The sequence below is a fragment of the Ambystoma mexicanum genome, chromosome 10 (genome assembly GCF_040938575.1).
Source record: "Ambystoma mexicanum isolate Mex_15411 chromosome 10, UKY_AmexF1_1, whole genome shotgun sequence".
Lineage (NCBI taxonomy): Eukaryota > Metazoa > Chordata > Amphibia > Caudata > Ambystomatidae > Ambystoma > Ambystoma mexicanum.
The window spans coordinates 520,468,465-520,493,043 of NC_090932.1; the positions used below are offsets into that span (position 1 = coordinate 520,468,465).

A 24,579-nucleotide genomic window follows, 5' to 3' on the forward strand; every position below is an offset into this window, starting at 1 on the left:
GTTTTACTTGTCTAACTAGCAGCATTGGTGGTGTTCTCTGTGGTCTCAAGTAACCCTACACCACTCTCCCAACCTTCCTTTAGACTAAACCTTGCCGTTATGCTACCTTAACTTGATTTGGTTTGGCTAATCTTTGTGTCTTCCCTGTTCACTATAATGGTGTGGCCTCCAAAAATCCTTCCCCGGCGGTGATTTTGGAAATCTATTTCAACAGTCGCAATCACCTAAATGATGTGCAAATCTGTCTCCACAGAATTCAAAGTTCACATGTTCTTTCTATTACTTAATTTACCCCTTCCCTTTCATATCCTACTCTATGCTCAGTCATCCTCATCCCACCAGTCAACCCTAAACCTCACTCATCCCCATCATATCTTCCTCTATCTCCTACCATTGATATGTTTTTTGACTCCCACAGCTTGTAAAAAAATCTTTTTTTGCCATTGTGCAGTGTTTGCAGGCATTGGAATTTCTACACGCCAATCAAGTCATTCACAGAGATATAAAGAGTGACAATGTGCTGCTTGGAATGGATGGCTCTGTCAAACTGAGTGAGTAATTATTAAATATGTGAACTCGTTTTTAATTTTTTCTCATTCTTTCTTATGAGTTTTCATATTAAACAGATTTGAGATTTTATCTGTACTTGAAAATGCTACTGTGTAAAATAATTGTTACAATGCCACATTCTTAAACATCTTAATGATGAGACTTTTGTGACCAATGAACTTTAACATTGACAACCCAACTCTACAGTCCAGCTGTTAAGGATTTCAATCGGGCGACGCACAACTTGGTCTCAGCCTAGGCTAGGATATGTAGCGCACAACTTAGCTGCCTTTTTCTTTATTTTATGCGAATTCAATTTGAGGTGGTACACAACTCGTATCATACCCCCTTTTACAAATACCCCAGGTCTCAATGGACCATAAACCAGGCCGGTTGGTGAAAATACAATATTTATTTATTTATTTTTAAAATGAAATCATAACATTTTTAATATGCGGTAGCAATCACCAATGGGGTGATAATTACAATGAAAATTGAAGAAATACACTTGATTAATCTTCTAGTAAAACATATACAAAGCACGAATGAATAGGAGCACTTTTTGCATTAGGATACATAGCACCCAAATTAAGGTTTCCCCCTGCAATGTTCCCTCAACCCACAATTAATCAAATTCTGAGTGGATAGGAAGAAGCAGGTAGTCCGGAATAAGGGTCAGAAAACAGAATCAAAATCCGACCTTCCCTCATAAAATAAGAGGCACATTTTAAACCCTTTGCAATAGCATGAAATAACACGCAGAAATGACAAATAATGAATATGCAGTTAAAACTTTGAAGTAAATATTTCTCACTGAGGCAACAATGCACAAACACTAGCAATCACAAGGCAATGGATCAACAAGAAGCATACAATTCCAAAATGAGTGGAAGTTAAAACATGCTGCAGCCAAAGGACACTTTGGAAAACTTGCAATTTTCCTAATTCCCATTTAGAATGCCAGAAAAGGTTTCTTTGAAAAACGGGTGAAATACTCTGATTTGCAATGCGGTTTCTGGGTTGGGGGAAAGATGTATATCATAGGGACAATATAAAAGTGAAAGGATAGTGGTAGTTGAAGATTTGGATGAGATTTTCAGGACGGAATGAGGTCCGGTTTTAGGAAAATATAGCAGTTAAAAGTGAGAAAATCGGTTTTGAAAGAAAGGCAAATGAAACTAAATGATCTAGACTATATTGTTAAAGAGGAACGCAGTAAGCTCCAAGGTTGATTCGTGAGGTCAACCTTATCACCACAGCGCTCAACTTTAAGTGGAAATTAGTGTGATTACTCACAATATAACTAAGGGCTTATGATTTACACCAGACGGAAATGAAAAGAGAGATGGTGCTAGCACTTAGAAAGTCAAGGGCAGGGTGCACAGTTTTAACAAGTTACCAGGGTATAGATAGGATTGCTCCGAGAGTGTAATACAGACAAAAGGGTCAAGATGGGGTAGACTATGGGTTATGGGATGCAGGATACTCAGTCCACTTTTGAATCTGGGATTTTGGACAGTCAACAGGGTCTGGTCACCACACGGCGGGGGCGCTTTACAGCAAACAGCTTGGCAGTTCTGGTCACCGGATGGCAAGGACAGTTGGGCAATTCTGGTCACTGGATACGAAAGGTCAGCTGGATGGTGTTAGGAAAGATTTCATTTTATATGTAATTTTTCCTCCAGTTGTACACCCCCAAACCTTTTGTTGCTCTAGTCTGACTTTGCCAGAGAAGCACAGCCTTCTGCTGCACTCCTCCTGGGCTTTCGCTCACTTTTTATGGGGGAAACTGACATGCCCTTAGGACAGACAGTACTGGGAGACTTTGTTTCCCTTAATCCTTTTCCAATGTTGCAACTTTTCTGCAACATGTAACAAGTGCACAATGTACCTACAATACAGTGCACTTGGGTCTCCTAGTCAATTACAAAGACCCTAGAAATTCTCGTGGGACTTTTTTGGAGATGTGCATATGTGTCATGTACAGTGCTGGTGGCAGCTTATCTTTTCATGTAATGTTAACCCTTTCCTGCCATTTAAACCACGTTAACCGCGTTTGGCACGAATAGGTGGCCTGGCTCCAAAATGGCCATGCCACAAGGTTCTTTGTCCTATCCTTTGGCCATCTTGCCCCTTTTCCTTACCTAGGTCGAGTCGACCCGGGTCAGTCCTTATTTGGACATGCAGTTTCCCGCAAAACGCCAGCTTTCGCAGGCTTCTGCATGCCTTGTGTGTGTGCCTCCAGGATGTGGGCTGAGGTGTCTGTCCCCAATACACATCCTGGGTGCCAGAGAGTCTGGAGTGCTATGAATGACTGGGACCACTGTGGTCCATGATTAGTCCACGTATGGAATGTGGGTTTGTGAGCAGATCTCCCGTTGGGTCCTCTCCGTTTTGGTGCAAAGGGAACTTTGGATAAGAGGAGGCTTAAAACACCAATACCATGTCAATCTCTGGAGTTCTCACTGAACGAAGGATAGGATCCAAATATCCTGAAACTAAGAAGCCGAGTTGAGGAACCGCTGGTGAACCGCTGGAGAGTTTGGCACCCTGAGCCCGCTGTCGTCTTGTGGGACCCCTCTGCATCTGGTCGTCCTTGAAGGTCTGCGAAGATGCTTCGACCCATTAGAATAGTGGGACCCAACTATTCTTGCCACCTTCAACAAAACCTGCAAGTAAGCCTTCTCGGAAGTGTCACTGGGCCATCCAGTGGGCTGACCAGCTTATGCAGGACCTTTGCTCTGTCTCTGCCGTTGTTTCAAGGAGGCCCTCGAAACTTAGTATACTGCTAGCTCAGTGTTTCCGGCACCCTAACACCGAATTTTGAACACTTGGCATTCCCAGGTCTGAAGTGAGACGAGTGCGCCAGGACCGGAGTAAACGCGGTTACCGTGTTGCCCAGCCACGGCGACGATCTTTGCAGGTGTGTTGCATTTGTGACCCTCTTGCCCCTGAAGCCTGCTGCAGTGAAACTGGCCTGATCCATCCATCAGGAGCGGATAAATCGCCACTGTCCCATTTGGGAATCCTCACTGTATCTTCGGAACTGAAAGCAGCAGACCCGTCCTATTGCTGCAGTAGAACCCGCAACCGAAGTGGACTCGACTGGCAAAGTTTGGTCTGCAGTGTGCCTGGGGCCGGTGAGTAACCCTAACCTTAACCGGTGGCCCCTAGCGCCTCCAGTCATTATTACGCACAAGTGGCCCCTGGGGGTCCCTCTCATTTCCACTGCTAGTGCGAACTAGCAAACTATTCTTGAACCTTGGAATCACCTCTGCCTTCAAGTGAAGGCCCTCCTCGAATAGTGGGAATCTATTCATCGCCTCACCCACCTTCCTGAGCTGCTAGAGACCCCTGAAGAGACCCCGTTTTGCCCATTGGAACAACTCTGTGCGCCTGCACTACATGTACTATTGAGCATAAGGCTCCTCTCTTCTTAGGGTTTGCTGCCTCTTAGGTGTGTTTGATGTTGAAGGGGACTAAAGACTATCTGCACTGCCTATTTTCCTTCCCCTCTAGATTGTGAATATATTTCGTGCCTTTTACCTTTTAGACCCCAATGGTCTTGTATATATCTTGTATTGATTGTATTGTGTTGGATTGCTGTGATTCTTTTTCTGTGTTGAGTTACAAAGGCCTTGTAATAAATGTTTATTTTTGATATAAGCACCTGTCTGGGAGTAACTTGTAAGTGTCCTTGCTCTGTGTTCTCATTGAGGTCTTTAAGTCGCCCTCACCCCTCCTGAGACTTAGTCTTGACCGCCTGCCATAAGCTACCTTGATTGGTCTGGCTTGTCCAGAAGTTACGCTGTTCCAAGAAACTAGGCTGGCCTTCTGAACCTCTGCCTACCAGGTCTTAGACCATTCATGAACAATGTGCTTTTCAAAAAGGAACTCTTGAATGCAAGCCTGGAACTCTATCAGATTTAGAAATGCTTTGCCTTATTAAGTGTTTGAAATAGCCTTTCATTATTTATCCTGTTAACCCCATCATGGCTTTTCGGTGGTGCTCTCCATTGCTTTTGTGTTCTCTTCAATGCTGTCAGTTGTATTCAATTCTGCCTTCAACCCTCTGTTACTGTACACGATGAAGTATTTCTTAAGGCTTCAGAATCAAACTTTCTATAGTTGTTGCACATGTTTAATCTAAAAAGAAAATTGTGTAATATTACACTTTATACCTGGCCCTACAACCGTTTTGTAGGAGGCGGAGGGCACTAAATCGTGAGTGCTGCTATATTGAAAGGTTGGCCACAATTTTCAGCTGTCGTATATGCTTTTATTGAATCTGAATTTTAAATTTTGTATACTTTCAACAAGGCTGTATGATGAAAGATAACCAATGCTCTGACTGCCATTGTTAAACACAATTGCACCCACGACTGGATGCACAATTCCCTGTTAGCCCACTTCAACCCTAGCATACCCTCATCACCTATCCTAAATGAACTAACATTCAGTATGTCCCTGTGGTTGTGTAGTGGGATAACATATGCAAAAATAAAGAGGTGATGGCTGGAAGGTTTTGAATTAATCATAACCACTGGCATTGCTCTGGGCAACCCTCCAGACCATCCTTCTTTGACTGACTTATGTCACAAGAAAGGATAATCCTTAAGGAGGCAAACAAATAGGATGGCTAATCCCTGGAATATTTAATAAACGATAACCAACTATTAAGATAGCTAGGCAGTTGATTGTTCAATTGGGCGGTTACTTTCTCCGCCACCAAGATGTCCCAGATCTCAACCCACCACAAAGCCTTGCCACCAGCAGGTGCGTTATCAGTTTTGCGAGATGCCCCGAATTAGGATAAACCCCTTCACCCGAACTACCCAAGTGAGCCACCAACCATTGTGTCCACGGGTAACTAGATACCTGTAATCGTCTTGACGCAATGCAAGATTTCCAACAAAAAGTTCAGAGCAATGAGGAACACCCACCACATACGGGAATAACTACCCACCATGCCACAATTACTCCAACAAGAAGGGTCCAGGGCATCATTGATCCTATTAAGGCTTAGGGGAGTCCGGTACCACATACAGCGTAACTTATCCATGCACTCTATTAGTGACACGTTTAGAGGAAGCATGAATACAGGACCATATCTCCGCCCAGATACTGTAAATGGGACTACCACCCAATTAGCCATCTACGTGTGCCTGGCTGTCAAATTCATATCCAGCAGTCTATATAACTTAGAAATCCTGTCAGTTCCGGTGCTCTCAGAGAGTGAGTAGTGGCAGCCCGCCCTCAGTACTGACTTGGTAATCCAATGTTGAGGTTGAATGTATCCGAGCCTTTCCCCCTTTTCTCTATAAAAGGCAGCTTTGCAGTCAGCGAAGGATAGAAGTGAATAGTTGTGATAAAGCTGTATCTGAGTGAAGGACTGGGCCCCCAAATCCCGGAGTGAATTCGGGTAACCTACAATAGGAGACAAAGGTGCTATGGGATGTGTACCCCCAGCTCTTGAGGGCGCTCCTCCAGTAAAGCACGGTGCGTGGATAGAGTAGAGAGATCGGGGGGCCTTGAATTTAGTGGAGTCAATTAAGGGTAATTGGTATAATGTGATGAGACATAGTTTGCTCAATAAGGTCTCACTTGGATGGGAGGGGGCAGATAGAATCCCACCAGGAGCATGTGTGTGAAATCTGGGCTGCTGTATATCTGATAAGATCTGGGCTGCCCAAATATCCCCTGCTCCCCCACCCCCTAACATAAGCCAGCATTACAAACCTCGGGATTCAGGGGTTATTACCTGCACGGATGAAGTTCAGGATTTTACTCTGCAGGTGCCTAAGTGTTGCAAGAGGGATCCTAAGAGGAAAGGTGCAAGATTCATCTTGACTGGAGTAATAGTCCCCTTTAAAGAGATTTCCTGCATACCCCATTTCTGCAAGTCATTAATTAGGTCTTTAAAAAGGTTGGTGCAGTTGTATCGATAGAAATACACATCCAGTTAAGGACTCTAGTCGCCCACCCAATTCAACAGGCAGTGTTCCGCAAGTGCAGATAGATCCTCCTCTGGGATAGAAACCCTAAGGCCACAGTATTTGAGATAAGTGACAGTTCAAAGTGCCCCAGCTCAAACACAACTGCTCTGAGGGAATGCACTAGGTCTGCAAGGGGGAGCAAGACGTTGCCAAAAAGCGAGATTTTATACGGCACTCCTTTGACAACCACTCCCTTGACTTCTGGGTGGACCCTGATTCTTATTGCAAAAGGCTCCATAGCAAGAGTAAAAATGAACAAGGATGAAGAACCCCCTTGTGTAGTGTCCAGCGAGATTGTGATGGCATTAGTGAGTTTATGATTGACCCATACTCTAATAGTAGGGAAACTGTGGTTGGCAAGGATCATTTGTTGAACCACTGGGCTGAAATTATGTTCCCTTAAAACCTGGTTGATAAAGGACCCGTCTAGCCTATCAAAGGCTTTGATACCGTCTGAGGCAAGAACCCCTTGTTTTGTTTTACTTCTGGCTATTTCTATCTTATTAAAGGCATGCCTTATATTATTATGGGTGCATTTACCTGGAATAAAACCCTGTGTGGTCCAGACCCACTAACTCTGGTAGCAAATTGGTGAGCCTGCCAGCTAAGATTTTCAAGTAAGTTTTAGCATCAATATTCAGTGGTGTGATGGGTTGATGAGACTAGTATAGATTGGGGGTGGGGTCCTTCCTCGGTTTCTGGATTGATATTGTGGAGGGCTCCTCCATAAGAGGGTGTTGATGCAGCCTGTTTCCGAGAGTTGACCAAATTGGGGAGGGGTTTGATCAACTGAGGCTTAAAGATTTTGTATAAAAAAAAGTGTGTCAAATTAGGTAGATTTGCTTCCTGTACACATCCACCTTGAAGGTGTGGAGTGCACAAGGCTGAAACAAATGTTTCAATAAACTGCCCTGTTAGCTCCACTTTAGTCTTCTCAGTGTAGAGAATTTAACCACTGTCGAAGACCAACTCTATAAGGCCCATGATCGTGTTTCTCAAAAAAAATTCTTTGAGTTTACGCACAAGGAATTTGTTGGCTTTATTGCCCTTAGCATAAGATTGTCTGGTTTTGAAAATTACTTGTGAGATGCGCTTCAAGTTGGTTACATGCTATTCTTAAGTCCTACTGCGATTTTGGGGGGAGCATTTTTGTTTATGCACCTTCTCACATTTCTGGCTGATTCTTCTGAGCTTCGCCCGGTGTTAAAGTGTGGGCAATTAACTGTCCCCTAATGACATCCTTCATGGCATCCCAAAGGGTGGAGTTTGAGATACCATCAGCTGTGCTCTCTGTCAGATAATGATCTATTGCCTTTTCAATGTTGCCTCTAAAAGCCAAGTCAGAAAGGGCTGTTTCATAATTGTGTTCACTCAGCGGGACTGTGCCATCTGCGATCTGCCGCGCCTCCAGGGATGGGTCGATACTGCAGTCATTCGTGCCTCCACCATCTATCCCCTCTGAAATCGGATGCCCAGGAATTCTCATGCCCCACCGACGCGTTGCTGGTGGAGGAGGGGAATGGTTAGGAGGCAACTGATCCACTGCAATTTTGGGCGCAAGGCATTTGTCTCACAGAGGACTTGCCCATTGTTGCTCCAGGCCACTCTTTCTGAAAGTCATATTTTTACTACCATCTCTTTCAGTTTGGAATTTAGTGCACAGATGTTTGCCAACTATTATTTTGTCTTTGGCAGTGGATCGGCGCACAGGTCAGTTGAGCATGTAAAACAAGTCTCAACAAGACTCTCAATTTCTCCATGAAGCACATGGTGCGAGATTGTGCCCTTGCCACCACCAAAATAGTGAAACCAATACCAATGGATGCAGCAAAATACACTCCCTATCGCTTCTTTTAGCTTAACAATTTTTTGAGTTTTTAAAATTGTTAGGGAGAATTCTCATTCATTGGCTAATTTCCCTTACCTAGTGAGTCCCTCAGCAGCTTTGCTGGATTATTGGAGTTTACTTTTTTCCACTTGGTAAGAGTGTGAGCTTTTCCCCCCACTCTTACCTGTGTTTTGCCATGTGTATCATCTGTTTTTGTGATTGCGGACTCTGGAGCACACCACTTGAGTAGCCCCACTCTTTTGTGTGTTACACAGCACCTTCAGTGCAGTGACACAGGGTTGTCTTTGAGACTTCCCACCAACTCCATTTCTGGGGCTGACTACTGTCCCCTAGAAAAGGGTAAAGTTGCCATTAACTTTACATAGTCAAATAACCACAGATCCAGTACACCCCATCTTACATGGAGTATTGGAAAGGGTTAATCGTTAGCCCTTTTTATCTGTCCCTCCTGGAGCATTTTGCTCTTTTAACATTTAGACTTGGCTGGTGGCAGTGGCATCTACCCTAACTTTTCTACCGCGATTATACTATATAAACGTGGTATTGTTTTAGGCTATATTAGCCTCGAACATAAACCCGCTTGACCAAATACTCGTTCTTTTGGCTCTGGTCAGGTTTATTCGCCATTTCTTTTTCCTTAAAGTCCTTCTTGTGTTTTACTTTGTGCGGCAAACCAGGTTTGCCTTCTTTGTTCACTGTCTTTTGGCAGGCTTCTGCCAAGAAGCCCTCCTCTGGGTGCCTGGGTGTCTAGGTGGGCTGAATGTGAGGGAGGGGTGTAGTCACCCCCTGCACAGGGTATCCTAGGAAACCCAAGTCGCACACTTTGCCATGATTGGCTGAGGTGGTTGTCCGGGCTGGACAACCCCCCTGCTGCGTGATTGACAGCCAGGCTGTGTGAATGAGAGATTTTCGCATAAAAGGCAGGACTCTTGGGCTGGAAGTCGGTCGCCACTGGAACTACAAGGAACCGAAGAGAAGCGGAGAAGACGGCTGCTGCAACTACCCCGTCCTGGTGAAGGCCTGCTGCAGTCCTGAGCTATCTACCCTTCGACGACCAGAGAAGATCCAGTACGGAGTCTTCTTCCCTTGAGCCTGGTGGGGTCAGCCAGCTCATCTTCCACAGCCAGAGGATTCTCTTCGTGGTCAAAATCTCTGCATACTGCTGTAGTGGTCCTAATAGCCATCTGAAGAGCCTATCCTGTTTTTAAAGGAGCGCACCTTTTATTCAGTCGCTGCTGCTGGCTTCATCCCTGAGTGGCGCAGACCCCTCCAGTCGTCGTCCTTCTCGTCTCCACGACCGAAGCACCAGGAACCGTGGGTCTGCAGGAAACTACTAGGAACAACTGCCTTGGCACCAGCTTCTTATTTGAAAAGGGTACTGTGTTCTGCTTCGAGGAACTAGGGTGAATCCCTTTTCTCTTCCTCCAAGGCTTGCCCTTGTCTTCTTTCCCTCTTATAACTTTTGCTTCCTCTGTTGACAATATCCAAGTACTCCTGGCAACGTTGAATCTTGGACTGTGTGATCCTCGACAACAGGAACCCGGTTCCACTTGACACTGGCTCCGGCCTATTGACTTTTGTATTTCTGTCAGCAAGTGTTCTCTGATTCTGTCTGCCTTGACAAAAGTATTGCCTATGATTTTTGCCCCCAACTCTTTTGTTAGCCCAGGTGCTAAGTGTGTTTTTGCCCCGGTAACATTTCTTCCCGCTGATGCACGTTTCTTTAATACGACCGAGCTGTCAAAAAGTGATTGCGTATGTATTCCCAGTAACGTCTTTTGTTTCACAACACCGGTCCGCCAAAACATAAGGTACTTACCTTGAGTTATTCTGTGCCAAGAGAATTGGTTGTTTGTAGTGTTTTGTACGTGTGGTTTTGAATTTATAGAAGTGTTGTGTACATAACGAATGGTTTAAAAATAAATGTACTTATTTTTTTACCTGAAACCTTGAGTCAGTGTTTGCTTGAGTCACAGTAATTGTGGTCAGTTTGTGTAATCTCTGCTACTGCTCATATACTCTTGAGATAAGCCTGGCTGCTCCGCTACTGCTACCACTTTAACTTAGTAGTACAGGCTTGTGCCAAAGGTGACCTTGTATTACCACTTGTAGTCTTAATTGTGTGTAGTGATCCGTAAGGGCACTGTACAGGATTCTGCCTAACAAAAAAAGTTAATTGATTTTTTTTGCTGATGATTAAATGGATTAAGATTAGGACAAAATTAGCTTCAGCTATTTTTTCACTTAACACTTTCTGCCTGATATTGCACTTGATTTGCACATTGTAAATATCCCAGAATATTTGGATTGAGCTTTGCTTTTTCTTTGAGGTAAACTGATGAGGGTTGTTGGAACAGGTGTCAGACTTATGATATGATCTGGCATTTGTAACGCGCCTGTACACAAGTGTTTCAAGGCGCGACGAGGCAGGGAGGGGGAACAAGGGGAAGACAGACAACGATCCTACTAGGCCAGGTGTCATTTAGATCGCGCAAGTGCAGGGGAAGGGGGAGGGAAAAGTGCAAGGCGAATGGGGGGGGGGGGAGTGCAGTACAGGGTAAGTAGAATAATAGGGCCAGCTGGTGGCAAGTGCAAGGTAAGTGCAGACAAGTGCTGGGGAGGGGGGGCTGTAGGGATACAGAGACAGTCCCGCAGTGCAGGGGTTGCCAGGGAGGCAGTGCAAGTGGAGAGTGGCTGGGCCAAGGACCGAGGTCGGAGAGAGTGGCCCAGTTGCAGATTCAGTCCAGTTTCAGTGAAGAATTTAGCGGGGGAGAGGGAGAGAGAAAGCAGAAGCAAAGAGGAAGGTTTTGAGGTGCTTCCGGAACCGGAGATGGTTCTCCTCAAGTTTCAGGGAGGCAGGAAGGCTGTTCCAGAGGGAGGCCCCTGCCGCGGAGAGAGATCTACCCCCAGCTCGTTGCTTCGAGAAGTGGCTGACCCTGAGGGAGTTGGAGACGGATGAGCGAAGGGCTCGGGAAGGAAGATATTTAGGAAGAGAGAGTTGAAGGTATTTAGGCCCCAGGCCCCAGAAGGCCTTGTGGACAATGCAGAGGGTTTTGAACTTAATCCTCACAGCCACTGGGAGCCAGTGTAGAGATTTCAGTTCTGGAGAGATACAGTCCCTGGGCTTGAGGCCAAGGACAAGTCTCGCAGTCCTGTTCTGGATGAGTTGCAGAGGGCGGAGAGTGGAGGCAGGCAGATTAAGATAGAGGCTGTTACAGTAGTCCAGCTTCAAGAGAACCAGGGCTCGGGAGACAGTGAGCTTCTGGGGGAAGGAGAGGAAGGGAAGAATACCTCTGAGGAGGTGCAGCTGGTAGTGTGACTTCTTAGAGACATCAGATATATGAGGAGAGAAGGAGAGTGTAGAGTCGAAGATGACCCTGAGGTTTTTTGCCTTGCAGGTAGGAGCAGGAAGAGGGCCAAGAGAGGCTGGCAGAGAGCTGCAGGGAAGGAGGGAGTGGGTGCGCCGATGAGTAGAATCTCAGTCTTACTGGCATTAAGGCAGAGGTCATTGGCGGCACACCATTCCTGGATAGCAGACAGTCAGAGATGAGGGAAGGAGAGGAGGAGGCCGAGGGTAGCCTGAAAATGAGCTGGGTATCGTCCGCATAGCACTGAAAGTTGGGGCAGAGAGCGGCGATGCGGTGGGCAAGGAGTGCCAGATACTGGTTGAAAAGCCAGGGAGAGAGATTAGATCCCTGGGGGACACCACAGGTATATAAAAAGATGTCAGAGAGGAAGGACCCCAGTTGGACCTGGGAGGGTCGATTGGAGAGGAGAGAAGAGGTCAGCCACGCCAGAGCCTGACCAGTGATACCCAGGTTATCACGGAGACGGTTGAGCAGGATGGCATGGTTGACAGTGTCAAAGGCAGAAGAGAGATTGAGCAGAATGAGAACACACGGAGTGTTGGAGTCGAGGTTTGAGAGCAGGTCCTCAACGGATGTTCAGGAGAGCAGTTTCTGTGCTTCTGGCAGCTCTGAAGCCAGATTGATGGTCATGAAGACTAACAACAGATTCAGCATGGAGGTTAAGCTGGGAGATGGCCAGTTTCTCCAGGAGCTTGCCCAGGAAGGGAGTGATGGAGATTGGGCGATAGTCGGGCAGGAGGGGTCAGAAGAGGGTTTCTTAAGAAGAGGGTACACAAGGGAGTGCTTAAGGGGGCATGGGAAGACTCCAGAGGTGAAGGAGTGGTTGCAAAAGTCAGCCAGGGAGTCGATGTGGTCCTGGATAGTTTTGGAGGAACAGGGGTGAACCTGTTTAGACGAGACTTGAGCTCTCCTTCCTAGCCAGCTGGGTGCAGAACCCCCCCCCCCCCGGAACCCCTCCATGGCAACCTGCGCAATTGCACAAAGTGCTTTTATTGCTTTCTTCGAAGATTTGGTATAGCTTCAAGGTTTATTTACCAGGTGTTGGGTGAGAATAATCATGAGAATACAAAGGAGATCTAGTTTTGAGATGTATGAATGACAGCAGAAGCTTAAGATGGATGGATCTGAAACTTGCTAAATTGTACAGATTGCCTACCCATCTTGGAGTCTGATTTAGGGGTGGATAACAATGATCCCCCACATCGTGTGAGATTCTACTATAAAAATTGCTGGATGACTTGCCCAGGGCACCCACTATAATTATTTCCCATCATAGATATCCCATTCTAATGAATCGGCATGGATATCGTGGGACCCCTGGCGCTCTTCAGGGACAAGCAGATCCTAGTGATCCTAGACTAAACCATCAGATATGTACAGGCTTTCTCCTTGCAAAGTAACAATACCAAAGCTATACCCAAGATGCCAATTCCTTTCTTCACCCAAGTCTGGTTCCCTACATAAATATTCATAACAGGGCAGCAGTTTCATGTCCAAACTGGTGGAAGAAATGCAAAACCTCATAAAGATCAAGACCCTGAGAACATCAGCTTATCGGCAGAGTGATGGGCTGGTTGTTTAACCGAGCACTCGGGCACATCATGAGAAGACTGGTGGCCGAGGATGGAAAAAGCTGGGCCAATTTAATCCACTGTGCTCTTTTTGCTGTGAGGGAGAGAAACCCCAATAATCTACAGGATTCTCGCTGTTTGAGCTGGCATATGAGCAGAACCCAAAGGATGTCCTAGATATCATGAGTAGGAGGGGCCCGAGACTCAACAGACCAGCTATTACCCCAGGGTACAAAATACCCAGGAATACATATTGAAGGTCTGAAGCTTGGTAAACTAATATTCAAAATGCCCAGTCCCACCCTAAGAAAGCCTATAATAAAGTAGCCAAACTACCCACTTTTGAAGTAGAAGACGGTCATGGTGTTACTCCCCACCACCCTTATCAATTTACTGAGGAGATGGCATTGACCAAATGTCATTATGGATGTTGTCACACCTTGCATACAAACTCCCAACAGGCTGCTGATTGTAGAAAACCTTCCCAGCTATACCACATCAATGAGGTGAAAGCCTGCTAAGAAAACCGTATTCCCCAGCTCCTGGTTCTCTACAAGATGCCAAGCAAGAGGCTGCCTTTACAACACCTGAAGCACTGTGATTGGCTTCCGCAGGGTTGTGTGAGCAACTGACTTGCTTATTCAGTCTCACCTGGGCATCCAGCCCAAGGTATCTGCAACCAGGGGCCAAAAGCATCAAAGCGTGACTCCCTGTTAAGGCGGGAAAGGGCCTATGGCCAGAACTTCACTGAGCTCACCATTTACCCGACTCCTGCCTCCACACACAGTGATCCTTCCACCCATTGACTATCCAGTGTGACGAACCACCAGAGTGTGAGACTTCACCCCACAGGGCAGTACCTTCCATGAGGCCAGAGAGGTAAGACCGCTATCCAAATTTCCCCTGGGGGTGGGAACACGTGGGAGGACCTCATGAGGAGGAACTCCCCTCCTAGGCACAAGGGTGCAAGTCTGGGACAATGCCTCTTTAACCCTAAACACCACATGGTAGTAATAATGCCTAATCCTTCTGGGGGATAAAGATTCTCATCCCATTAAGGAGCTTGTTTACTCTACTCCCTTGAGACTCCAAAGCCTATAAGATCTGTGAAGTTATTTGGAAATGCTAATGCATACAGTGCCCATACCCTTTCTTCTTAGTCTGTTATTCCTGATCTTGTTTAAAAGCCCAGGTTAGACGGGTTAGCTAATTCTAGCCTTTCCTTTAGCAGTACTGCAAGGAAGAGCATTGAAGGAAGACAGACTACCCCTTTATTGAACGTTGAAAAGACTGAGACAAAGAGCATGAGAACATTACAGAGAAGCGTGAAGTGTTCCCACAGCTTCTGTCTGTCAGACCGATGTTACGCTGGGGACGTCCAAGCTATATGAAATAGACTAATAAGGGACTAGTGAGTGAAGTTGGAAGAGGTTCTGTTTTGAATCTGGAAGGAGAACCTGGTATGCAAGGACGCTGACGAGAAGGCTGCAAGGTTTATGCTGGGTTTCGGGAGACTGCAGTGAGGCTGGTCTCCAGAGTATTTGAGATGAACAGCTGGGTGCCCGAGAAGCATCTTTGAGTCGGCTGGGAGCCGGTGCACCAGAAGCGGAGACAAAGAGGTGTTGACAGGACCGGTCATGGGTGGACCGTGCAGTTCAACAATTGCGCTGAGGCCGCAAGATCAAACAGGCCGAAGAAGAAGAGAGAACAGTCCTGCAACCACTGTGGTGGAGGGGCTGGGAAACCTCGAGATTGTGAGAAAGAAGAAGAGAAAGTAGCGAATCCTTTTGTTCCCTGGCCAGTTCCACAAGCGTGTGGTGCTGAGAGGTCGAGATGGACCCAGGGAACCACTTTATCGTCCTAGTGGGGGCAAGGTAAAAGTAAGTAGAGAATAGTGTATAAGAAGCCCTTGGAGGGAGCTGCAAGATTTGTTGAAGACTTTAAAAGTGACATAGCCTGGACGACTACTTACAGAGAAGTGTGAATCAGCTAGGAGAGGGGAGGCATTCTCATAGCCCCATAAGAGGTTCATGGAACTGTGTTCACTTTTTGGGAAAGTTGAAGTTTTTTTTTTTTTTAGTTAAAAGCTTGAAACTTTCTTGAAACTCTGGAGAACATTGATCCTTGAAAGACTTGTACCCAGGAGAACGGAGTCCTTCTCCTGGGGTGTAGAAGGAACTCTTCGATTAGGATTTGTTTTTTGGTGGTAGGGAATAGGATAGGAGTTTGACTTGGACGGAACATTTCATTTTGGACTACACGGACCTCCTGACCGGCATAAGCTTTTAGTGGTTTGAGGTAGGGGAAACTAACTCTAGTTAGGCATAGATGGTTTTTATTTTCTGTTTAAAAAGTCTTTAGTCAAAATCATGCCTAAGTCTGGTCAGACTCTCATTCCTAGACCACCACACCATTCACTGCTTCGCTTCTTTTAACTCACAGGAACAAGACAAATCACTGTTTTGGACATGTAAGCAGTCTTTTGGTTACCTGTAGCTCCGTTCAAGAGCAATTCAGAACGTAGACGTTCTAAGGCAACTATTAAGATTGATTTCTAGAATCTGGCCTGGTTGACAGTTTTTAGGAGGCCACCTTAGTTGTAGTGAACGAGGAACTCTGAGATGTTAGCCAAAACCCAGTCAAGGTAAATGTGGAGAGCAGTGAAGCCTATTCTCAAGCGTGAGAGTGGAGTAAGGGATCCTCAAAGAGTGCACACAATATAATGCACAATACTTCAATTTAGACAGGAATGTATAAAACTACAAATGTATTCTAATCGATTGTGTCCTCCCACAAATTCCTCATCTTAGATCTGCTTGTCTCCTACTTTGCAGTCTTGGAAAAATGTTCGACAACAGGGGCACTGTGTGGCATCATAGTCTGTCCCTTGATGGTTACCTTTCCCACGTCCGGATGTGACGTTGATGATGATATAAAATAGCCCACACTACGCCTGTAGCCTTTGTTTAGTTTTCTCGCATGCACAGCGCACTGTCAGAACTGTTCGACTAGCCTCAGCAAATGTCTTCGACCATCGTAATATTTTATTCTCTTTTTATTTGATCACAATGTCAAAAACGGCCTTTAAGAGCTGTGCGGACTGTGATTCAAAGATTTCGATCACTGATCAGCACAGGATTTATCTGGTGCAGCGGCGAAAACCGTGAAGGCCTTGTATGTGGCTCCTGCCAATCAATGACCAGTAAGGCATTGAAGAAAAAAAGGTCGAAGCTCGCCGTAGGTTGGTCGGTTTCGAAAACTGTCCTGTGCCCCTTCAGAAAGAAAATCTTCAGAAAGTATGTTTTCAACTAGAGACACATCTCCGAAAACGCCCAAAAAACGCTCCAAACATTCTAAGAGTTAGAGATTCGGGAGTCATTCCCTTCACACCTCCATCTTCCCGGAAGAAGAGTAAAAAACACCATTGTCTGTTGTCATTGGATTCCTCACCCGTCAGACATCTGGTTTGTTTTCCCCAGAAGACCACCTCCGCGGCTGATTGGGAACATTTCAGTGAGTAAATGTTAGAGGTGTTTTCGAAGGAGGTGCCCCCTGTTCACTCGAAGGAGCCAAAGAAGACTATTGATCCCACTTCGTCCTCCAATCCCGGCAGGGTATAGAATAAGGCTTTGACCTGCATACCCAAAAGCTGTGTCAAAAGGCCTCTCTGATGTCTACTCGAGTACCGTCGAGTTGACATCGAAGCAAAAGGCTTCAGTGATATCCTCCTCTAAGGAGTCAGAGGACCTTGGACATCGACCTCGGAGTTGACTTCAAAATTTAAACCCCAACCGGAAATGGATTTCTTAAAGTTTTAGATCCATTTTTCGAGGAGTGGGCTGACAGCGTCCCCTTCGGGTTTGAACGTTTTGGAACACCAAATGTTCCAGAAGAATTGATTTCAGAAGAATCGTAGCTAGAAGGCATAGCCTCATGCCTGAAAGATGCAAGTGGCTTGGAGATCTCCCTTGAAGTTGAATTTGACAAACCAGATGTGCATCCTCCCCAAATGCAGCCTATAGGGTCAGGAGGATAGCTCAGGGATAACGTGTTTGCCTTTGAAGCAAGACAGGCAGAGCAACACAGGTTTGAATCCTGGTCCCGTGCTTGGAGACTGGTCTCCAGTAATATAGCACATTATAAAAGACTAATTATAGGACTGTAACGAATAGGATGATAGAATATTTAGGTTGGGGTCGCCCTGCAAAGGATATTACTCAGAATGTCTTAAGACCTCTTAGAAAAGGGGTCCTCCTAAGGAGGTGGTGCCGCCATTCCATACAGCCCAAAAAAATCCAATAAAAAATCTCAAAGAAAAAAAGACACCACCCTGGCTGTAAATAAGGAGTTAGTAAAAAAGTGCAAGCCTTCTGTTGGCCTTGATTTTCTTTTTAAGCATCCAACAGAGCTTAGTAGCACAAGCAGCAACTTCAACAACCAAAGCCGCAGCTTATCAAACCATCCCTTCAGATGGGGACGATAAACGTTATGACACCCTTGCGAAAAGCGTATTTTCTCCAGAAAGTATGGCATTAAAAGCCATGAACACATCTTGTGCACTGGTAAAATAAAACTACACTTTATGGAATAATTTCACAAGATACAGAAAAACATTCCTGAAGGGGAGATGGAAGAGGCAGGGGTTTAATAATCTGATTAATGACGGAAAGGAGGCTTCCTGTCAATCCCTTCAATCGGGAATAGACGCATTGGATTGCGTCGGCAGATGCATGGTGTCTAGTGCAGTAATCGGGCGGTTTGCATGGCTGTGTAAATATGGTTTCTCCCCTGATGTACAGTCAAGGCTCCTAGATATGCCCTTTGATGGGTCCAATCTATTTGGCCCCAAGGCAGACACCAGCCTAGAGACACTGCAGGCTTCAAAGGCTGCAGCTAAATCTGTGGGGGGCAGCCAGCCGCAACAGCACCCACCCTCATACAGTTGGAAAGGGCAGTCCTTTCGTTATTACTCCTCCTTTGGTCAAAGGGGAAGAGGTCAGATGGTACAAAAGCAAGAACAAAGTAGATTTACACGTGCCACAAGAGGTCGTGAAAGAAAGACTGTGCAGGCAGCAACCCCCTTCTTGCTGTTGGCCTCAAAACCTCTGAGTACTTTGTTCGCAAGACCCCAGTGGGAGTCAGATTGACCCAGCATCTGCAACAATGGCGTGCCATTACTTCCGATGTATGGGCACTGCAAACAGTAGCCCAAGCGTACTGTCTCCCATTTCTGCAAATGCCTTCAGATTGTCCCCGGAGTGAACACTGCCACTGCAGACGAACAATGCCCTTTGTCTGCAGCGCAGACCTTTTGAACATAAATGGCGACTTTCCTATACCACCTCTGGCAAAATCACTGTCCCAAATTGTTCTTCAGTACCACGGTGCTATTATCAGTGCTAATCAATCTTATTATGCCTCGCTCTTTGAAGCCTCTGGCAATTTATCCCGAGATCTTTTTTAATGCAGTCCGGGGACTTTCCATTTTGGCATCTGATCCTGTGATTTCCTCTCAAGATCTCTGGGACTCCTATTTCTTTGTAGACACAACACCATTAGGTTCAATATTGGTCAATATTGGTCATGCTCCTCCTGATGTATCTGTTCCCTCTGTGCTTCCCGTAGAATCTTCTACAACTGCTTCTTGGTCTGCTTTTCCCATCTTTCTCAATGGCTGTCTCCAAGTTGAAGTCTTCTCCTCTTCATGATCCTATCCATCTTTCTATTATTAAAGCTATTTTGCCCTATTTTATTGGTAATCTGACTAAATCAGTTAATACCTCCCTTTCTACTGGAGTGATTCCGGCCTCCCTCAAGTATGCGATTGTCATCCCGCTGCTTAAGAAGCCCCCCCCCTGACTCCAGATCCGTTTCAGCCTATTTCACTCCTTGTTACACTCACCTGGTATCCACAGGGACTCCACCCAGCTCGGTTACTCGCTGGTATGCTTCTCAGCTTTGCCCTGATGTGGTCTGCGGGGAAGTTTCTGCCTGAAAATACAGGAGGACTGTGTTCAAGACTGACTGGGATAAGTATCCTCCCTCCACCCCCATATGCTTTCAGTCTCTCTGGCGCCCTCTCCTCACCTTGTGGTAGAATTAGGCGTGCTCTCCGTCCTGCCTTCTTTGCAGGGGCGCGTTGTCTTTCATGGGCGAGTGCGGTCGAGTTTCTTCACTGACGCCGGCCTGTTTGATATTGTTCAGGTAGGTCTTTTTGCTGTTCTTTAGTTTTGTTGCTATCCTGCATGCCTTTCTTTGTTTAAAATGTCTTTTTTTTTCCCCCTTAGGTATGCGGAGCTTCAGCGCGGCGAACTGGCTTCGTTGAGCCCCGCTGGTAAATGATGGCGCATTAAGAGCGCTATGATACGGTAAGTAAGCGCTATGCGCAGCAAAGTCTTGCCTTTGCTAACCAGTGTTTTCCTTCCTTGTAGGTCGCGGTGTTCTTCAGCGCGAGTGGAATGGCAAGCCTTTTGAGCAGTTCGTAATTTGTAAATGTCTCTTGCCTCTATCTTCCTTTTTCAGGTCGTTCTGTTCGGAAGGTGTGCAGATTCAAGGAAGCTGTTCTCAGTAGCTGCGAGTGTTTAAATATGAAGACTGCAGGTAAGATGCTGCTGCTAATGATGATCCTTTTGTCTCCTTGCAGGTTCTGCTTCTCCGAGGTTCGAGGGAATAGCTGGACACGGTGAGCGTCACGTTGCAAGCTGCAAAGTAACACAAAGCATGTTCTGCAGTCAGGGTATGATTTGTATAGCCCAGGTAAAGTAGTACCAGGGAAAGTAGTTCCATGTTGGCTGACAATACAATAAAGTAGTTCCCAAGCACATTGTTGTTCATGGTGTATGAGCTTGGCGCCATAGGCACCAGGACTGGCCCCATGAGGGCTTTTGAAGAGGATGCCAGGCTCTAGAGGCCCGAGGCCTGACTCCACCTGGTCAATGGGTTTGCCAGAGGGGGTTTTGGGCGAGGGTCGTGGCACTCCTACCCTTCTCTATGAAGCTTTTGTAATCTCTAGTCTTTCATTGTTCTCAGTCTGACTTTCTTCCTGACATGGTACAGAGTGTGTCCTGGTGTCCGTTATGGATGATCTGGTGCAGGCCCATGACTGAGGCAGCATTAGCGCTCTACCTTTGCTTGATCTCTCTGCCGCCTTTGACACCCTCAATCATTGCGTCATGCTGGATCGCCTTGCGGGCCTGGCCTCTCGGCACCATCCTAGCCTGGTTTTTTTCTTTTCTTTCTGGTCGTTGCCAAAGTCTTTCTCTTCTTCCTTTGCTTTCTAAGGTGACTGACCTCACTTGTGGTGTCCCTCCAGGGTCCGCCATCTCCCCGGTCTTGTTCAACATCTACGTTCAACCTCTGACCAAGCTTATCTCCTCCCACGGCTTCCTCTGCTATTCTTAGGCAGATGACGCACAGATCCTGGTTCGCCTTCACCTGTCCATCTCTGAATCGGCGCCAGGTTCTGTCATGGGCCTTAGGGCAGAACAACTTGCTCAAGTGAAACATGACAAGACTGAGGTTCTGGTGGTGGGTCCTGCTTCAGCCTCTTTCTTCTGGACCTCTGATTTCTGGCCTTCCTCCTTAGGCCCTTTACCTTCTCCTGTTTCTACAGTTAAAAACCTGGGGGTCGTACTGTCTTTCTATCGAAACCCCAGGTCAGCGCGATTTGCCAGCGCTGCTATTTGCAGCTTAAGCTTCTTCTCCGAGTGCTCCCTTTTTATCCCAGCACATCTTCACGCACTAGTAGTTTCTTCACTTGTCTCCTCATCTTTTGATTATCTCATCTATTGATTATTTTGAATTCGCTTTTCCTTGCTTAACCTGCGTATGTGATGATACAGCACCTTCAGTTTCTTCCGAATTCTGCTGCACGACTTGCCATTTGTGCTCCTTGCTGCTCACATATTTACCCTGTTCTTCACAAGGGCATTGGCTCTCTGTAGCCACGCGCATTTGTTTCAAAGCATTATCTGGTCTGCTGTGCTTTTTATCAGCAAGGAGTTGAATATTTGCAGGCTAATTTCTGGCCTTGCGCTCTGCCAATGCTTGTCCTCTCCCCGTTCCGGCATTGAAATACTGCTGCATTGGTGGGTGCTCTTTCTCAGTGGTGGCTGCAGGCCTGTGGAATGCTCGTCAACGTCCCTTAAGATCTATAGTTGACCACATAATCTTGCGTAAAGCTGTGAAAACATTCCTTTTCAAATTTATTTCTTTGTCCCTTTGCCCTCTGCTCTACCAGTGACACTAAGATGCCTTCGGGTGAAAGTTGCGCTTAATATCCTTCAATCAATCAACACTCTCTTCAGAATCTGTATCCGCTACTCTTGCATGAGATTCAATCCCTGTTGGAGAAAGTTGCTGTGGAGAAGGTACCTGCAGCGGCACAGAACTAGGGTTGGTACTACACCCATTGCCTAGTCCCCAAGAAAGATTGAGGACTGTGACCCATCTTGGACCTCGGGCGTGCTTAAACAAGTTCCTCCTGAAATACCATTTCAAGATAGTCTCTCTTTTACAGATTCTCCAGGACCTTCAGCTCCAGGACTGGATGGTGCCACTTGATCTTCAGGGTGTTTACTTTCATGTGCCTATACATCCCAGACACCGGGAGTACCTGAGGTTCGCCATTGGCAGTTTGGCCATTTCGACTACTGCCTTCTGGGCTCACCAGATCTAATCAAACAAATGTTTAAATATATGGGGCAGCAGTCACCAATGTGGTGACAATACAAATAAGAAAGTAGGTAAGGCAGTTGAATTCACTTTTAGCAACACAGAAGATCAAACACAGGGAAAAGAACAATTTTGGCTTGTTGAAAAGATAGCGCTTAAGTTAAGATTTCCCCCTGCAGATTTCTGAACTCACAAAGAAGCAATTCTAAACAGATGTAAGTAAGCAGCAGGTATTCAGGAATAAAGACCAGTGTAGAGGGTTTGGATACAATCTTCCGTCCCCAAACAAGATAGAAAAACGTTTTGGAAATTTTACACTTTTAAACTTGCATTTGAAAAATGGCTGGGCAAAACAATGAAAAGTGAGCAAAAAGTCCTTAAATGGGAGCAACACTGAAAAGATCCTAACAAACATAAACTATAATATGGGCTACAGTACACACTTTGAATCAGAATGGAAGTTTGGAAATACTTTGAATTGGAAATCACACGTGTAAAACATTTGCAAAAATGCGAATTCCCGCCTAAATTTCACTATGCGATTTTTAAGAAAAACAGGTCAAATACACTGTTCTTGGATGCGGATGTAGCTAAAGGTCTTAGGTTTAAGTCAGAGTTGAAATTAAGTCTCTAGCTATTAAATTGAGGAAGTTATGCAAGTTTGAATGAGATGCGTTTTTGGACAAATAGAACAGAGAAAAAAACAGGAAATTGGTTTTAAAATGACAGGTTAATTTCCCTTAAACTAGATTAATGGCTAAGAAAAAGAGTGCCACCCGTGAATCTCCACAGTTGCGCACGGCCGCTTGTAACCCTTCACGTGGCAGATACCCCGTTTTTCTTTATGGGAATTACTTTATTTAACACCAAATCACTAATGACTTATGTTAAAGAAAATCAAAAATAAGAAAATCAGTGCTAACACTAAGAATCACAGACAGAGTTGCAAGAATGGTTCTGACAATATTATAGGTTCTTAAGTTAAAGATGGGATCGGTTATATATTGGGATAGGACAAGGCAATATATGCTTTGGTTGCCTATGATTCCTTTTGATACTTACAGTCCACCTTAAATTAAGAATTTGGACCGTCAGGTTCTGGTCATCACGGATCGGGTCTACAGACAGCAGGACACTTCTGGCGGAATAGGTTAGCTGGGCATTTCTGGTCAACTGGACTGGATTGGTCCTTCTAGTTGCTGGACACACTAGATCAGTGGCATGGCGAGTTTCAGCAGGCAAGCATTTATGGTAGCAAGCCAGACTGGATCAACATTTTCCCTTTGGTTTTGGGATAGTTTCAGGAATTGGGCCTAGGGGAAGACTTGAAACCTACGCCCGCAAGGCTATGATTGGTCAAAGGCACAGTTTCCGTCTTGCTTTTTGCTGGTTGGATGACAGAAAGGGTTGTCATGTTTTATGATGTGACTTGGAAACCTCCCATAGTTATTGGGTCCAAAATTCAACTTTAGAGGGGATTGGGTCCTCCGACGTATTCCATATCTATGACCGGTAATGTCCACAGCTGTGCTGCTTCGGAAAATCTTTGGCTCCTGCGTCGATGACGTCGATGCGCCATCCCCGAGGACGACGGCCGACGTCTCCCGATGTGATAAGTAGGATGCACGACGCCCATAGACTCAGTTCCGTTTTTCCCGCGAACGTGTTCGCTTCGTGAATCTCTGTACGCCTCGACTCGTTGGAGTTTGCTGTTTTTTATTCTCGGTTCGTTGAACCTGTTTGGTTTGTTGTGAAGACCTGTTCGTGGTGATGTCTTTCTCGTCTTCAACCCCGCGTCTGGGCTTCAAGAACTGCGGGGACTGTGGGTACAAGATGTCAGACACAGACTCGCACGACACATGCCTCTGGTGCCTCGGGGAGGCCCACGATACGGACGACTGTCGACTGCCAGTCACTCACTGCAAAGGCCTTGCGGGAACGCAAGAAGAAGCTGTCGGTAGGCCGGGTGTCTAAGCCCCGGAAGTCGAGGTCTGCGGGGCTTTCGACGGATGACTCGAGGGGCGACTCTCCGCGTCATCGTCGGAAGTCCGGTGGGTCTCCTTCCAGGAGTCGGTCTCGCCACTCCTCCGCCTCTTCGAGGCATTCCAGGAAGCGCCGGCATAGGTCGCCTTCCCCATCCTCTTCTGAGGATTCCGCCCGTCGGCGAGTCGCTTATCCCTCTATGCAAGCGACACCGGAGGAATGGGCTTCCTTCGGGAAGCAGATGCTAGCGATTCTGGAATCGCAGGGCACCGGTCCGTCTGCGCCTCCGAGTGGGGTCGGTTGGCACCGGTCGAGAGACACCGCTTGTACGCCTTCGGGCTCGAGTGGTCGGCACGGCTCGCGGGAGAGGTCCCGCTCGGACAAGGGAAGCCGTTCTCACCATGCCTGTGCCAGGTCCCGGTCCTCGACGCGCTCGAGACGGTGTGATCCTGTGCCGTCTTCGAAGAAGACGTCGACGCCTGTGGTGACGAGGTCATCGACGATTTCTCTCGAGGCTCCGCCTCCGAGGCGGTCGTCGGCGCCTAGGTTGTCGAGAGACACGCTCGGAGCTCCGGCTTCGAGGACTGTGT

The 24,579-nt window shown here is 46.4% G+C and overlaps 1 protein-coding gene across 1 annotated transcript in view; it reads left to right on the plus strand.

The window, feature by feature from the left end:
- PAK2 (p21 (RAC1) activated kinase 2) overlaps positions 1-24,579 on the plus strand; it is a 1,353,994-nt gene that overhangs the window by 1,081,493 nt on the left and 247,922 nt on the right. Inside the window, exon 12 of the mRNA XM_069618088.1 lies at positions 452-551. Coding sequence (XP_069474189.1) covers positions 452-551 — 100 coding nt within the window. The remainder of the gene's footprint in view (positions 1-451; positions 552-24,579) is intronic.